Genomic DNA, 15,883 nt, shown 5'->3' on the forward strand with positions numbered 1-15,883 from the left:
AGGATGTCGTTACCATGTTGGAACTTGGAAGTGACAATTTTGAATCCTCTGAGTTGCTCAACATTCCAAATACCCACTGCCAATTGCTTTTCAAATGCAGTGAATGACATGAAAAAAATTGGATACTGGAATTATAAACCAGTGTCACTTTCCAGGAGAAAGGATGGCCCATATATTACAACTAAAAACTAGAACAATAAATACCCTACTGTAAGGCCGGGCGCGGTGGCTCAAGCCTGTAATCCCAGCACTTTGGGAGGCCGAGGCGGGCGGATCACGAGGTCAGGAGATCGAGACCATCCTGGCTAATACGGTGAAACCCCGTCTCTACTAAAAATACAAAAAAATTAGCCGGGCCTGTTGGCGAGCGCCTGTAGTCCCAGCTACTCGGGAGGCTGAGGCAGGAGAATGGCGTGAACCCGGGAGGCGGAGCTTGCAGTGAGCCGAGATCGCGCCACTGCACTCTAGCCTGGGGGACAGAGAAAGACTCCGTCTCAAAAATAAAATAAAATAAAATAAATAAATAAATAAATAAATACCCCACTGTGGAAGCATGGCAAAGCAAACAGTGGTGTCTTGATGCAATCATGAGGAAGGTACTATATGGAGCAAAGAATTAAAAAAAGAATTAAAAAAAAGAATTAAAAAAAAAACAAAACACAGAATTTAAAATCCTGTGCCCAGATGTAAAACTATACTTGTATAATCTATGAGGAAGGGGCTACAGTTTATTAATAGTGCCTGGGGGTTCAGTGGCTTTTCAGTTGTTATTTTATGTTGTTGTTGAGATTGAGTGTTTCTGGTTGGATTTTAAAATTGAGATGACCGTACTCGCTCTGGCAGCACTTATACTAAAACTGGAATGATTAGCATGGCCCCTGCATGAGAATGATATGTAAATTCATGAAGCATTCCACTTTTTTTTCAACATGTTTACAGACACTGGGGACTACTGGGAGTGGGGAGGAACAAGGGGTGAAAAACAAACTATTGGGTACTATGCTCACTACCTGGGTGACGAAAGCAATCGTATCCCAAACCCCAGCATCACATAACCATGTAGCAAACCTGCACATGTACCCCCAAATATAAAATAAAAGTTGAAATTATAAAAATAAAATAAAAGAAAAATAAAATTGAGATGACCGGAGAGATCATTTAAAAAACACAAACCCACTGGAAGTGCTTGCAGGCTTTGCTCCTACCTGTATCCATCTCATCCACATTGCTGAGGAAGTCCTCCGGAGTTGTGGGGACACTGTAGCACCCTAACCCCAGGCCACTGTCAGTGCTCTGCTCTCTCGAATGATATGGCCCTCTGCAATGCAAAAGATGAAGAAACTTCAATATGAGCCCACTAAATAAATCTCAAAATTAAAACACAGTCACAAAAGCTCTAAACTAGTGTAGTTGTGCCATTCTGCCCAACTTTCCAGGTTAGGGAGGAAGGAAAGCTTTAATTTTGAAATACATACCCTCATGAAAATGAAAGTAATCATGTGGGGCCATTCACAGTAAATTGATATTGATTTCCTTTTCACCTCAAAATAACCATTTGAACACTCTTCAACATACAGATTATGACACCATGTATGTGAAACTTTTAAAAAAAAACAAAAACAATGTTGAATATTTCTTATGGATACATACACTAACAGGCAGTAAGAGGTATAAAAGTCTGTGTGATGGACACACGCCAGTTTCTGAATAGTGGCTACCACTGGGGACAGAAGGGAAAAGAAATGAGATTTCAGCGGCGTGGGGGACGGATTCAAATATTAATTGTAATATTTTATTTGTTAAAAAGTAAGATTAAATTAAAATATGGCAAATCTGGGTAGTGGGTACATGGGTAATTCATGTTATTCTTTGTACTTCTCTGTGTTTCAAACACTTTAAAATCAACAATTAAAAACCTTCATTACTTATTATTTCAGCTACTATTTGTTTTTATCTCTATCTTTAATAATGTTCATAATTGTATTGTTTGTTTGCCAGACATCTCTGCAAGGGCAGAATAAAAGGCAGAGGAAATACAGAATTGCCCTTTTTATTTGATTTAAAGACTACTTCTGCTCATGAAGATATTTCTGGCTAAATTCTCTTTCCCTTTTGCTCCTTTGTTTTAATTACTTTTTAAATTGTGAAATTATTTTAAACTCACATAGAAGACGCAACAAGAGTACAGAGAGTTCCCATGTACCCTTCACCAGCTTCCCCAGTAATAACATCTTACATAACCACAGTGCAATTACCAAAACCAGAAATCTGACACTGTAGAATATTATTTACTAAACTATAGATCTTATTCACATTTCACCCTGAACATCATCTCTCTTTTTTTTTTTGAGACGGAGTTTCACTCTTGTTGCCGAGGCTGGAGTGCAATGGTGCAATCTCAGCTCACGGCAACCTCCTCCTCCCGGGTTCAAGCAATTCTCAGCCTCCTGAGTAGCTGGGATTACAGGCATGCACCACCATGCCCTGCTAACTTTGTATTTTTAGTAGAGACAGGGTTTCTCCATGTTGGTCAGGCTGGTCTCGAACTCCCGACCTCAGGTGATTCACCAGCCTCGGCCTCCCAAAGTGCTGGGATTACAGGCATGAGCCACGGTGCCTGGCCGAACATAATCTCTTAATTGTTCTGTTCTCAATTTTCCATATGGCATGCTTTTATCCCCTGTTGGTTACATAAAACCAGAAGATTCTTCCAAGTATAAGTACTAGACAACACTATCATGTTTAAAAATATAAGTTCATGCCCATTTTCAAATTCTTGACTAGGGGTTTATTCTACGTCTTATCGCCAATTTTTTAATTTGGAAATTTTTTAACAGGCAGATGATTTTCCCTGCTTTTCTTTTTTCTGCCAGCTCCTCCCACTTCCTCCCTTTATCCTCACCCTCAACCCTCAAGCTCCCCACCTCTTCCCAATGTAAACAAAGATCCTATTATAGTCTAGATCACGTAATAAAGAGAATAAAAATAAGTGGCCCCCAAATATTAACTTACCCATTGAGGAAAGGATCTGAGCTATTATTAGTGATGGATCTCATGTCTGGGGTCATCGTGGGTGGGTTGACAGCAGGCTGAACTGGGGCAAGAGTCTCAGCTTCCATGGGGAGCTGTCGACAGAGGGCAGCTTCCTACAGTCAGAGTGGGAAGCAAGAGTCATGCACTCATTGTCACAAGGCATGGAGCAAAGTGTACTTCACATCAAAACTTTTCACCAAATACAAAGCACCGTGTATTTACTCCCAGCAAGTCAAAATCACCAGGCAACCATTAGAATTCTTCCTCTGAAGAAAGTCTTACAGACATAAGTCACTTCACATTCACAAAGTTAATGGGAAGCTCAGCTATTATTTGACCTAAGGGCACTTAATGTTGCAATCATCCCACCCATGCAATTATTTAAACACCCAAATCACAGAAAGGCCTCTCAAAACACTTTGTCAGAGACAAGGTTATTTCTATCTCAGTTTCTCAAACCAAATCTACATCAATCAAAGCAATCAGAATCCTCTGGACTATAAAGTACATTCTGGTCTTTGCCACTTACAGGCCAGTAAATGTGGAATTACAGAGTCCAGGCTCTACATTAAATTGCATCTGGCAGTTTTATGTTTACAGACAGGAAAGCAAAACAATGAGTTGAAAGTTTACTTTAAAAAGTCAATCAGTGGCCGGGGTGGTGGCTCACGTCCATAATCCCAGCACTTTGGGAGGTCGAGGTGGGCGGATCACTGGAGCCCACAAGTTCGAGATCAGCCTGGGCAACAGGGTGAAACCCTGTTTCTACAAAAAATACAAAAATTAGCTGGGTGTGGTGCTACTTGGGAGGCTGAGGTAGGAGGAGCCCCGTGCCTGGGAGGTTGAGATTAAAGTGAGCAGAGATCACGCCACTGTACTCCAGCCTGGGTGACAGAGTGAGACACTGTCTCAAAAAAAAAAAAAAAAGTCAATCTATTTGACTAGTTTGTTGACTAAAATGCTGAAGGTTGGGGAACCATGTAGATCCAATCCAAATCCCACAGACAAGTAACTGTTTCACAGCATATGGATTTCATTAGCAGAAACAAATAATACAAGCATTATTTTATAAAAGCTAGCATTACGTTGCCAAGAAGAGTCAATCCAAAAGGCTACAAATGTACTGACTGCAATTACTTGTTCTAGGTATAATCTCCAGGAGTCTCTGCATTTTGACAAACATAACCAGACATCAGATTCCTTTCAAATTTGCTGATGTTTCCAGAGAATACTTTTGTATGTTTACATTTGCATCCCAAACCAAGGTTAGGCCTTTCCCCATATTTATGCCTATCAGTTTCCCACTTTCCATGCTGAAGTCATTGGTCTCTCACTGTCCCTCAAACCTTAAAACCATGGCTACAATGGCAAACAGAACATTTAGGACTTCTAAATTACAGTATCTTCATTAGATCTCTTCCAGCCCTAACATGCTGTGACTTTAGAGGGTAACTGCTGTCTAGACAAGTCCTAGTGAAGTCATCGGCTATAAAAATTTTCAGTTACTAGAGTTCGTTGTGCTGTTACAAACCATGAGAGACCTGATTGATTTTAAAAAATAAAAAACTGTATTGTTAACTTATACTGAAATAAATCTTCTAGCTGGAAAGGGTCTCTAGCTTACTTCTGTTCATCTAGATTGTAAATAATCAAATACTTAACAAATTTTATTCAGGAATCTATCAAAAGCAAACCAAAAACTGGAGTTTTTTTGGTAAAAATTGATTTTCATCCATCATCTAAATGTTGGAAGTGCCCTCTGAATAAACCTAGAAAAATCTAATTATTTTCTGATAGTTATTTTTAACATGGCAGGCAGGGTGCATTAGAAACCTTATCATCCAACCAAAGTTTTCCTGAAAGCCTCAGAAGGAACAACAGGAATTGAATCTGGCATAAAAAGCCTGGACTCCACCAGTCCCCATCCCTCAAGCACACTCATACACGCTGAGCCACAGTTTGAAAAAACGTATCTCATCAATGGTAAATTTCTAGTACTTTATTAACCATAAATGCAAGAATCTTTTGACTCATAACCCTCATTATCCAAAAACATGAACTTTACTAGAATATTCCATTTTTCAACCATTCTGAATAAATGTGGGAGTTTACCTCTAAACAAATACACTTTTAATTTAAAAGTTGATGAGATGGCTGCATTCCTTTCTATTTGACAAAACTTTATCTACATATGTCTTAAGAATACAAGTTGAGGCCGGGCGGTGGCTCATGCCTGTAATCCCAGCACTTTGGGAGGCCGAGGCGGGTGGATCACAAGGTCAGGAGATCGAGACCATCCTGGCTAACACGGTGAAACCCCGTCTCTACTGAAAATACAAAAAATTAGCCGGGCATGGTGGCATGCACCTGTGGTCCCAGCTACTCGGGAGGCTGATGCAGGAGAATCGCTTGAACTCGGGAGGCGGAGGTTGCACTGAGCCAAGATTGCACCACCGTACTCCAGCCTGGGTGACAGAGCGAGACTCTGTCTCAAAAAAAGAAAAAAAAAAAAATACAAATTGAATCTGCAATTTCTAGGAGTTCTAAATTTAGATATAGTAAGAATCATTTCTGGAACTTCATGGGATAAAAAAATACATTATATATAACACATACGAATTGTTATCTGTAATAATATATAAAATTATAAGAATATCAAAAATTAGATATAAAATAAATAGTTCTAAACTTTCCTATTAATTTAAATTACTCCTAGCTATTTCCAGTAAATAAAACATAAAATAATGCTTGTGTGTGTCTAAATATATAAATAAAATACATAAATAAAATTTAAAGGATTATTTATGATAACTAAAGCTGAAAAACCTACACTATATTGGAGGAAATGTTTCACTGTGCCATTTCACATTTATTCCATCTATTTCAAATCAAAGAGAACAGAAGCTCTATTCTCCAGCACCGATGTTTCCCTAACTACACTGAAGACTTAACCAAGTCATCCTAAGGGCAAATGCTGCCTTCTGTCTGTAGGGGGCTCACAGTATCATTTTCTACCTTCAACTGACTAACAAATAAGAGAAAAATCAGAAAGGGTGTTGAATGTACCCGGAATGATTGCTTTTTTTTTTTTTGAGATGGAATCTCATTCTCTCACCCAGGCTGGAGTGCAGTGGCGTGATCTCGGCTCACTGCAACCTTCGCCTACAGGGTTCAAGCAAGTTTCATGCCTCAGCCTCCCGAGTAGCTGGGACTACAGGCATGTGCCACCATGCCCAGCTAATTTTTGTATTTTTAGTGGAGATATGGTTGCGCCATGTTGCCTATGCTGGTCTCGAACTCCTGGCCTCAAATGATCTGCCCACCTTGGCCTCCCAAAGTGCTGGGATTACAGGCGTGAGCCACTGCACCCGGCCTGAACAATAGCTTTGAAATATAAATTAGGCCAGTCTGAATTAGAAAGTTATTATTTATAATACGACACTTTGTCTAAGATTATTCCAAAATCATTCTTGGGTCACAAGTTATTCCACATAGCAGCCAAAGTGAAGTTCACGTGACCCCCTGCTCTAAAGCGACCTGCTTCTTGTTCCACCTGGATGGTAAATAGAGGCAGGTCCTCACTGCAGACCACCACACCCTGCATAACAGCCCTGGCCACCCTTTCCTCCCGTGTCTCTGATGTGCTCCCCTCCTTCACCCCCTTCCAGTCTCCTGGTTTCTCTGCTGCTCCTCCCACCTCCTGCACCTGCACCAACTGTTCCATCTGCTTGCAAGGTGTTCCTCAGATCTTCCTAAAGCTTATTCCCTCACTTACTGCCTGCCTCCTACAGATGTCATCTCTTCAGAGATGCTCCTACCTCACCCCTGTCTAAAATGGCCTCACCCCTGTCATTTTCTGTCTCTTAATCTGCATTAATTTTATTCAATGCAACTTAGGTTTTCATTCTCTGTCTTTCCTACCAAAATGTAAGCTCCACGAGGGAAGGGGCCTTGTTTGTTATGTTCACTCCTGTATCCCAACTACCTTAACAGTGCTAGGCATAGAGTGGGTACTTGGAAATATAAACTAAGAACATGCAATCTCACCTCAACCACAAATATGAGTGAAATAATAGCCTATTGTATACAACCCAACTAGCCAGGTGCAGACTCCATCCTCAAGAAATGGTCCTGCTGCACTCTTTCCTGCCCCTAACATAGGATGAACAGCAGGGCCGAGTGGCCAGGAGCTAGATGCTTGAATTGGAACCCTGGTCCTGCTATCTAACGGAAAGTTATTTAACCCTCTGTTCCTCATTTGTAAAGTGGGGATAATAAGAGCAACCATCCAAGAAGGCTGCTGTGATGATAAAACGGGTAACACTACAAGGTGCTTAGAACAGTGCCCAGCACTCAAGATCACATAATAAATGCTGAAGGAATTATTATTATTTCATTTTCTGAATTCCAATCTCAAAAAAAAAAACAAAATAAACAATTTTAAAAGTCACACTGTCATGTAGAACTGATCCACTTTAAGTGGTGAGAGATTTCTTCCTGGTCAACTTTCACCTTGAGGGATTAAACCAAAGTGTGAAATTCATCATAATGGTCACCAAGGCTAAGAAAATAATTTTTTTAAACAAGGAGAGGTTTCCATTTTTATATAACATAAAATTTGTTCTGAATATAAATGGAAAGTAGTGAGATGTTTTATTTCACTAAATTTTATAATACAAGTTATATATTTAGAACTTTAAAAATTCTAGCCTTTTTTTGAATGAAAATACTTCCCTATTCCAACTCATGAACTGAAAGAGAAAAAGAAACTGTACAAAACCCGAGGTCTGAAAATAAAAGGGCTAACCTCACCAACATGTTGCCATCCAAACAGGGGAGGGTTTTGTTTTAAACTAAATTTAGGTATAAAATTAAAGCCCAGACCCAGTAGGATTTGGACAGCCACATGACATCCACTACCCTTGCATGGGTAAAAATGAAAGGCAAACATCTGACTTAGACCAAACAGCAGCAGTCAAAATGGATGAAACTAAAGCAGCTGAAGCAAAGACAAAGACAGGCACTGGAGGAAGTAAGCTTCCATGGAAACAGAGGGGTGACAGTTGGCCAAGGCTGGCTGAGGGCATAACTCAAGGCCTCTGCCACTGAGCATCGGTGGTGCAGCTGCCTTCACTCAGCGCCCCATCCTTCCTCTGCTCCCTCTAGTCGAGGCAGGAAAACAAATGCTAAGCTGGCTTGTCACTCATTTCCCACTGTGCTCCAGTTAAACAGGTATATTCACAGATCCCTTCCAGGGTCCCCTCTATGTCCACCCTGCCCTCCAAACAAACCTTCAGTTTCCTAGATCAAGCTCAAAACCTGCTTTCCATCTCAAGAAGTAGGTCATCATTGCTTCTCTAGCTATTTCAACTGACCTCTTCCTCCAATCAACCTTCATGTGCAAGGCTGCATCCAGGTCCCTACCCAACACTTTACCTTACTGAAATCTTTTCAAAGAGTGACCAGAGAACAATCAAGATAGAGAAGGGTCAGGGCATCACATCCTATGAAGAAGCGTGGGGCTATCTAACCACACGGGAAGACTAGAAGGACACACAGTGGCTCTCAAATTATTAATGAACTGTCACAGGAAAGAAGGAAGATCTCTTCTAGCCTAGATTTCAGGCAGATATGATGAAGGGCTTTCTAGTTACTTATCAGTTCAGTGCAGGAACTGCCTTCTTCTCAATTCTCCAGGCTATTAGCCACTGGAATTCTCAAACAGTAGTTGGGGTTTAAGTTGGGGTCCAGAGCTTGGCACCGAAAAGGTAGCATGGCACAAGAGAAAAACTGTCTTTGGAACCAGAAAGATTGGAGTTCAAATCCCAGTTCAGCTACTACATGTTGTGGCATCTTGAACTAAATTCTTAACCTTTCTTGATAGTTTGTTCATCTGAAAAAAAAAAAGGTGGTTTATAAGACTGATCTTGCTGGGATGCTATAAAGATTAGAAAGCGTATTTATAATGGACCTGGCATAGTGAGGCAGTTAACAGAACAAGCTGCTGATAGTGTTAAATGGTGTGGGAGGCAGAGATATTAGCTAAAAATTGCATATTGCTTACTGTGTGTGAAACACTGTTCTGAGCCCTTTAACATGTTATTTCCCATCCTGGCTAACATGGTGAAACCTTGTTTCTACTAAAGATACAAAAAATTAGCCGGGCATGGTGGCATGTGCCTGTAGTCCCAGCTACTTGGGAGGCTGAGGCAGGAGAATTGCTTGAATCCAGGAGGCGGAGGTTGCAGTGAGCCAAGATTCTGCCACTGCACTCCAGCGTGGGCAACAGAATGAGACTCCATCTTAAAAAAAAAGAAAAGAAAAGAAAAGAAAAGAAAAAAAACCATGTTATTTCATCTCATCCTCATGACAACCCAATTGTCTCCATTTTACAGATGAGGAAACTGAGGCTCAGAGTTAAGAGTGTGGCAAAGTCTCAGTGTGGCAGAGAAAGAAAAGTTGAGGGTTGAGGTTGGCAGACCTCAAATTGTCAACCCTTTCACCTACTGGCTGTGAGAACTGGGCAAGTTACTTCATTTTTCCGAGCCTGTTTTCCCAGCTATAAAATAGAAAGACCAACCCATCTACCTCAGACAGTTCAGAGGAAATTTAATGAGACAGCCGATTTAACTTTCCTGAACATAGTTTTCCTCCCTGAACAGGGCAACAGAATGAACTGGACGTATTCAATGATAGTTTTCAATGTATATGAGTGCAGCTCATATCCTAGGAATTCACAACCCAACAAGCAAAGTTATAAGTTCCAATCTTAAGGGCACTTTTCAGAAGGAAAGCTCTCCCTGCTAACCCTGACCCAATCCTCCTCCAACAAACTTATTTTTGTCTATGTCCAAGCTTGGGGTGGAAAGACTTGCAAAATAAGGGCTCAAGAATCTCTTGGTGAGTTTGTGGTCGTCTATCTAGCTCTCTGACGTGAGTAATTATTTATGGGTTAAAAAATACCCTTTCCTAGCAGCTGGAGGACGGGTGATGTGTAAAATAGCTGGAGAAGTAAGTATGTGAAAGACAAATGATTATTTGTGAGCTGAAGGTGTCCCAGGAAGCAAACCTCAAACCTCCTCTCCTTCCAGGTCCTTGGCCCGCAGCTTGCCTGTGGAATAAACCAACAGAGGAGGTGAGAAAGTAAACAGCAGCTGAAAGCATCTGCAGCTCTGTCCCGCCTTGGCTGAGGGAACACTCTGCCAGCCAGCTCCTGCCCTCACCAGAATGCACTTTGAAAGGGAAACAAATGACAATCAGCTCTTCAGAGGCTGCTCTGCTTAATTTAAGTGTGTGTGGCCAGGGACTCTACAAAAATGGAAGATTGGATTGTTTTAATTATAAAGGGCGGGGTGAGTAGAGAAAAAATGAAAAAAAAAAAAGAGTATTTTGAAATCCTAACTTTAAAATAGTTATTCTGGATGCAGAGAAATTGCTTTCTCTGCCAAAACCCTGAGGTACTTCAGAGAGAGAATGTTGAATTATTTACCTTCTTTACGGGGGACGGCGGCGGGGACAAAAAAATTACTGATGTATATTTCTTTTTAATTCGGTGCCAAGGGATTCTAAAATGCACTGTCACACTTCCCGGAGACTCCCTTTTTGAAACAACTCATCACTAATGCTCAGCTGCCAGACTGTCCCTATAAAAGAACAATCGAAACTGCGATACTTTAAGGAAGCCATTTATTAAGTTTGTCATTATTATCTATGGTCTATTTGTTGCTCTTTTTACTCAGAGTGCATAAAGCAAATTTGTATTGTTCCACAATTGGTTTCTGTTGTCCTTTCAAATCACATTAAAGAAAACATTATCATTTAGATACTCGTCTGTCTTCATTTAAAAAAAAAAAGGCTGAGGCCTGGTGCAGTGGCTCACACCTGTAATCCCACCACTTTGGGAGGCCAAGGTGGGCGGATCGCTTGAGGCCAGGAGTTCGAGACCAGCCCGGCCAACATGGCAAAACCCTATCTCTACTAAAATACAAAAAATTAGCCAGGCGTGGTGATGCGCACTTGTAATCCCAGCTACTCAGGAGGCTGAGGCATGAGAATCACTTGAACCTGGGAGGTGAAGGTTGCAGTGAGCCAAGATTGTGCCACTGCACTCCAGCCTGGGTGATGAAGTGAGACTGTGTCTCAAAAAGAAGAAGAAAAAGAAACAAAAAAAGGCTTGAATTGATACTATTATTTAACAACAAGGGCACACTGGGACATTTTGGAAAATGGATTATTTCTGGGACATGTAGGCAAATAAAACACTTGACACAAGCTAGAATGGAAGTTCTGTGAGGGAAGGGGCTGGGTCTGTTGTTCACAGCTGTACTTTTAATGCCTAGAGCATTTGTAAAACAAATATGTGAATGAATGAACTTAAACAGCCAAGCTTATATGAAGGGATTCATAGATTCACAAAATGTTAGACTACGTGACCTCTGCTAACCCAGTCAGCTCTGAAACCTAATGCTATGAAATGCTTTTCTAAAATTTAAATAGTCCCCCGTTCTGAAGCAAAAGCTATGAAATAGCCTACATTTATGCTTCATGATCTGCTCCAATATGACACTTTCCTAGCTTGCTATTTTAAATAGCTATTCTTTGCATGACAAAAAAAAAAACAAAACAAACAAACAAAAAAAAACAGGCCTCAGAACCTTCCCCAGGCCAGTGCTGCTCACAGCCAGGTGTGTCCCCCTCCAGGAGCCCTCTGTCAGGATGGCTGTGCGAGGTCAGCCAGCTGGCTCGCCTGGCCGGTGGCTGTCAAGCCCAGCAGAAATCCCACAGACCTGCCAAAAGAATTCTGAAACCTCCCTCTTTTCTCGTCCCTGTTGCCCCGGCGACCGGAGGCCAGGCTTAGTCAGCATTTTTGTTTGACAAACTGCATTCTCCTGTCCCCCAACCCCCAGATAAAAAAAAGAAGAAGAAAGAAAAGGTTGAGGGTAAAAGCAGGGCTGAATTTGAAGGGGCAAGGGGGAGCCAAGGCTTTGCCACTTATTCGTCTTCCAGGTCCTGTCGTCAAGGTTAAAATCTTCCAGACAGATGGCCCCAAACCATTATATTTAAATGATTAATACACATGAAAAGAAATACTCTCTTCAGGTAAAGCCATATGCCTGTTTTCATGTCAAGGAATTGTTCTTTTAGATAAACAGGCATTGAGAAGCCTGTTTCTCAATGTCTTAACCCGTGACTACGATTTCCCACTTCATTTGGTAAAGTTGCAATTATGCCTTTTAGGATACTGAGCAAATATTGCATTGAATTTTTCAGTTGTAACAACAGAATATTCTGTAGTCTTGTGGGTGTCTGTGGCTCATGACATTTAAAAATTTATGTACGGTCTGTTGTAGAAAGGATTCTAGGCGCTTGGAATGGGGACATACAAAGTCACAGCACAACTTCACGGCTGACACAGAATAAACAAATGACTTCCCAATATATTAAGAAGAGGCAACAAAACAGTATTAAAGTATGCTACCACTTTTGTTTTTTAAAAAACAAAGTAGACACATTGATACACATGATACATACAAAAAGACTAGAAAGAAATCATCAGCATATTTACAGCCACTCTTTCTAGGTAAGAGTAGAGGTGATTATAATTTCCTTTTTTGTTGTTTAGTATTTTATACATTCCGTACCATAAACATATGTTTTGTCTTTTTGTGTGTAGCAATTAATTTTCTTTTATTATCCTTTTTGTTTACATACAGTAAAATTCACTCTTTGTGGTATACATGTCTGAGTTTTGACAAATGCATAGAGCTGTGGAATAGCCATCACAACCAAGACACGGAACTGTGCCATCTGCCCCACAATTCCTCAGTGCTGCCCCTTTGGAGTCCACTCTTTCTGTACTGCCAACCCTGGCAAGTGCTCATCTCTTCTCTGTCCCCATAGTTTTGCTTTTCCAGAACGTCACACAAATGGAATCATAAAGGATGTAGTTTTTGGGGGAAGTCTGGCTTCTCGCACTTAGCAAAAACACTTTTTTAAATGTTAATCACAAAAGTAACTCAGTAAATTATATATATTTTTTTGAGACAGAGTCTCACTCTGTTGCCCAGGCTGGAGTGCAGTGGCTTGATCTCAGCTCACTGCAACCTCCACCTCTCAGGTCCAAGAGATTCTCCTGCCTCAGCCTCCTGAGTAGCTGAGACTACCGGCACCCGCCATTATGTCTAGCTAATTTTTGTATTTTTAGTAGAGATGCGGTTTCACCTTGTTGGCCAGGCTGGTCTCGAACTCCTGACCTCAAGTGATCTGCCCGCCTTTGCTTCCCAGAGTGCTGGGATTACATGTATCAGCCACCACGCTTAGTCAAAAATTAAAATTTTTTTCTACTTAAAAAAACTCTACAAACCAAATTTTAATTTCCTTTAAAAAATGAAGAGAAAGCAAACCTTCAATAAGAATTGCTTTTTTTTTCTAGAGTTGCCATTTCTTTGGTGAACCTGAAGTAGCCTCACAGCCTTTGGGAAATTCAGTAAAAATAAAAGAAAACTCTATCACGGACAAAAGACTTCCTTTCACAGAAATGTACTCTTTATGTCTTCCATGTTAGATGCCTGTTGACAGTGGGAAGAGGTCTACTTTCCTGATACGGCTGTGTACTGCAGGCCTGGTGGCATCCCCTCATGCTCCCTGGTACCCCTCCACTTGGAGTGTCTGCCGCATTCCAAGATAATTCATCAATTATCAGATACAAGTAGCTCATCTCTGTTGCTACAGCAGCCAATGCTAAATTGGAGGGACTGCATTTAAGGAAATTCTCCTACTTCAGAAGATCCCTTATCAGCAGAGATACCAAACCTTACTGGCTCTTTTGATCCTAATTCTGTAGCTGGTAACCTAAGGGGTCACTGGAAAGAAAAAGGAGTATCTGATGCTCACTTTCACAGAACTCTGCTCAGGTGCATCTGGTCTCAGTTCCAGTAATGAAAGTCAAAGATGGTAGCCACTGGGCCCCTATGAAGCAGGGAATGGTTTTAATTTACTCTTCTGGTCTTTAATTTGGATTAAAGTTAATTATTTTTCCTTTTCTGCAAAAATACAAGTTATCTGAAGGCAGTCACGTCCCATTTACCTGTCTGTTATTTTCCACTAAATAAATATTGATTGAATGAATGAAGACATAAAGGGATGAAGAAAGGAAAAAAAATATGAGCTTCCATACTGAAATAATGAAGGCTCACTTTAGATTTGTAATCGAAGTTTCCTCAGATCCATTTTGTTAATATTCTCGCATGATCTCAATGCCGACGAGTTAATAGGTGACCCTTTGGCATTGTGGTATACATCAAATCATGCAACAAGGACCAAGGAGTTGTTTTTTTCATGGCACAACATCATCAAACTATATGCTTAGTGGAACAACAGCATAGCAGAAGGAACAGGAAGAAAAATGAAACAATATTTATATAGCATATTCTCCATAGGGACCTTTCAGATTCGTCGTATCATTCAAGAATGATAAAACTATAGACAGCAGTGATAATTTATTAATAATTAGGGGATAAAGTCATCTACTTATTAAATTTTGCCAACCTCCCTTTCTTCTATAGAAAGAGAGCATAGCCTGGGGCCTTGCTCCCTGACAGGCTCAGTTGGTAGAAGGGCAGGTAGGTCTAGGCCTACCTGCAGGGCCTGGGCCCCAAGAAGACAGGCTGTACAATTAAGGCCACCTACAAGCAAGAGGAGAGCCAGTGTAATTACAAACTGTCCACTGAGCAAGGGATATTCAGGCAGTTGTTGACTACCCAGGACATAGGGGTAGGACAGAGAGAACAAACAGAAGTGTACAGATAATCTTTAAATTTCACCAGGACCACCATTTCCCCCATCGCTCCAAATTCCTACCAGATGCTGAAAGGCAACTAAACAAGTGAGCCAAAGATCACTTTTAATTCCAGTCCATTTCCCTGCTGCTGCCATGGCTTAGGTTCAAAAAGTGAAGCAGAGAATCACCAAAAGAGTTCAAAAAATCCACCAAGATGAAACACAGAGCCCACACCTGAATACTGAATAATCAGGTGTCCTGGCAAATGCCCCAGAAAACTATTATAGAACACTCCAATGCCATTTATTATATGGTCTTAAATCATATCTTTGACAATCAGGAGCATGCTGCTTCTGCACGGGGAAAAGATCTGCCATGATGAAAAAGTCTATTTAGACCTTTTCCTGTACTCCCTAACAAAAATAAAAAGGCATCAGAACACCAGAACCATCCACCCCACCATTCCATCTCCTCCTAACTACACACACACACACACACACACAGAATCAAGGCTGAACTACGTGAGCCTCTGTGAGCAAATCTGGACAATCTTTTCTCCTGCTTCATATACAATGCAACAATGCAATTGCTCACTATGATGCAGCACAACACCCCGCGTTCCACAGCCTCCAAGGATCAGCATTTAAGGAACTTGGTTGGCATTTCTGTAATATGAACCATCAGTACTACATCCTGGTTCAAAGGCACCTACAGCTGGAATAAAGGAAACAATCTGGGGCACTTTTCCCACCCCTTTTCAGAAATACTTTCTGTGGGAAAGAAGGAGGGGAAGCAAGAGAAAGAGAAACACACCCGCAAAAACACAGAAGCAAGTCATTCTTTGCAGAATGGTCACATCTTTGTGTAGAAAAGAAAAAACTCACTAAAGCTCATTTAAGTATAAAACTGAGAATGTATAAAATGCTGTTGGGATACTGTTTAATTTACCCTACATTATAAAATAGAAAAATTATTCCAAATAAAATTATTATTCAAAGACAGAAAACCACTAATAATACAATTATTTCCCATCAAGAAACATGACACTACATATCTAAAATCAGTATAAAC

General features: G+C 40.7%; 1 protein-coding gene and 1 pseudogene across 5 annotated transcripts in view; one reads left to right on the top strand and one right to left on the bottom strand.

Annotated features, from left to right (window-relative positions):
• WWTR1 (WW domain containing transcription regulator 1) overlaps positions 1-15,883 on the bottom strand; it is a 228,422-nt gene that overhangs the window by 8,159 nt on the left and 204,380 nt on the right. For all 5 annotated transcript variants that reach the window (XM_055247820.2, XM_063620239.1, XM_063620238.1 and 2 more), the window contains 2 exons: positions 3,013-3,146; positions 1,206-1,318 (listed from right to left, as the gene is read on the bottom strand). In XM_055247820.2, the coding sequence (XP_055103795.1) occupies positions 1,206-1,318; positions 3,013-3,146 (247 nt within the window). The remainder of the gene's footprint in view (positions 1-1,205; positions 1,319-3,012; positions 3,147-15,883) is intronic.
• On the top strand, positions 828-923 carry LOC129467116 (uncharacterized; annotated as a pseudogene).

The sequence above is a fragment of the Symphalangus syndactylus genome, chromosome 17 (genome assembly GCF_028878055.3).
Source record: "Symphalangus syndactylus isolate Jambi chromosome 17, NHGRI_mSymSyn1-v2.1_pri, whole genome shotgun sequence".
Taxonomy (NCBI): Eukaryota; Metazoa; Chordata; class Mammalia; order Primates; family Hylobatidae; genus Symphalangus; species Symphalangus syndactylus.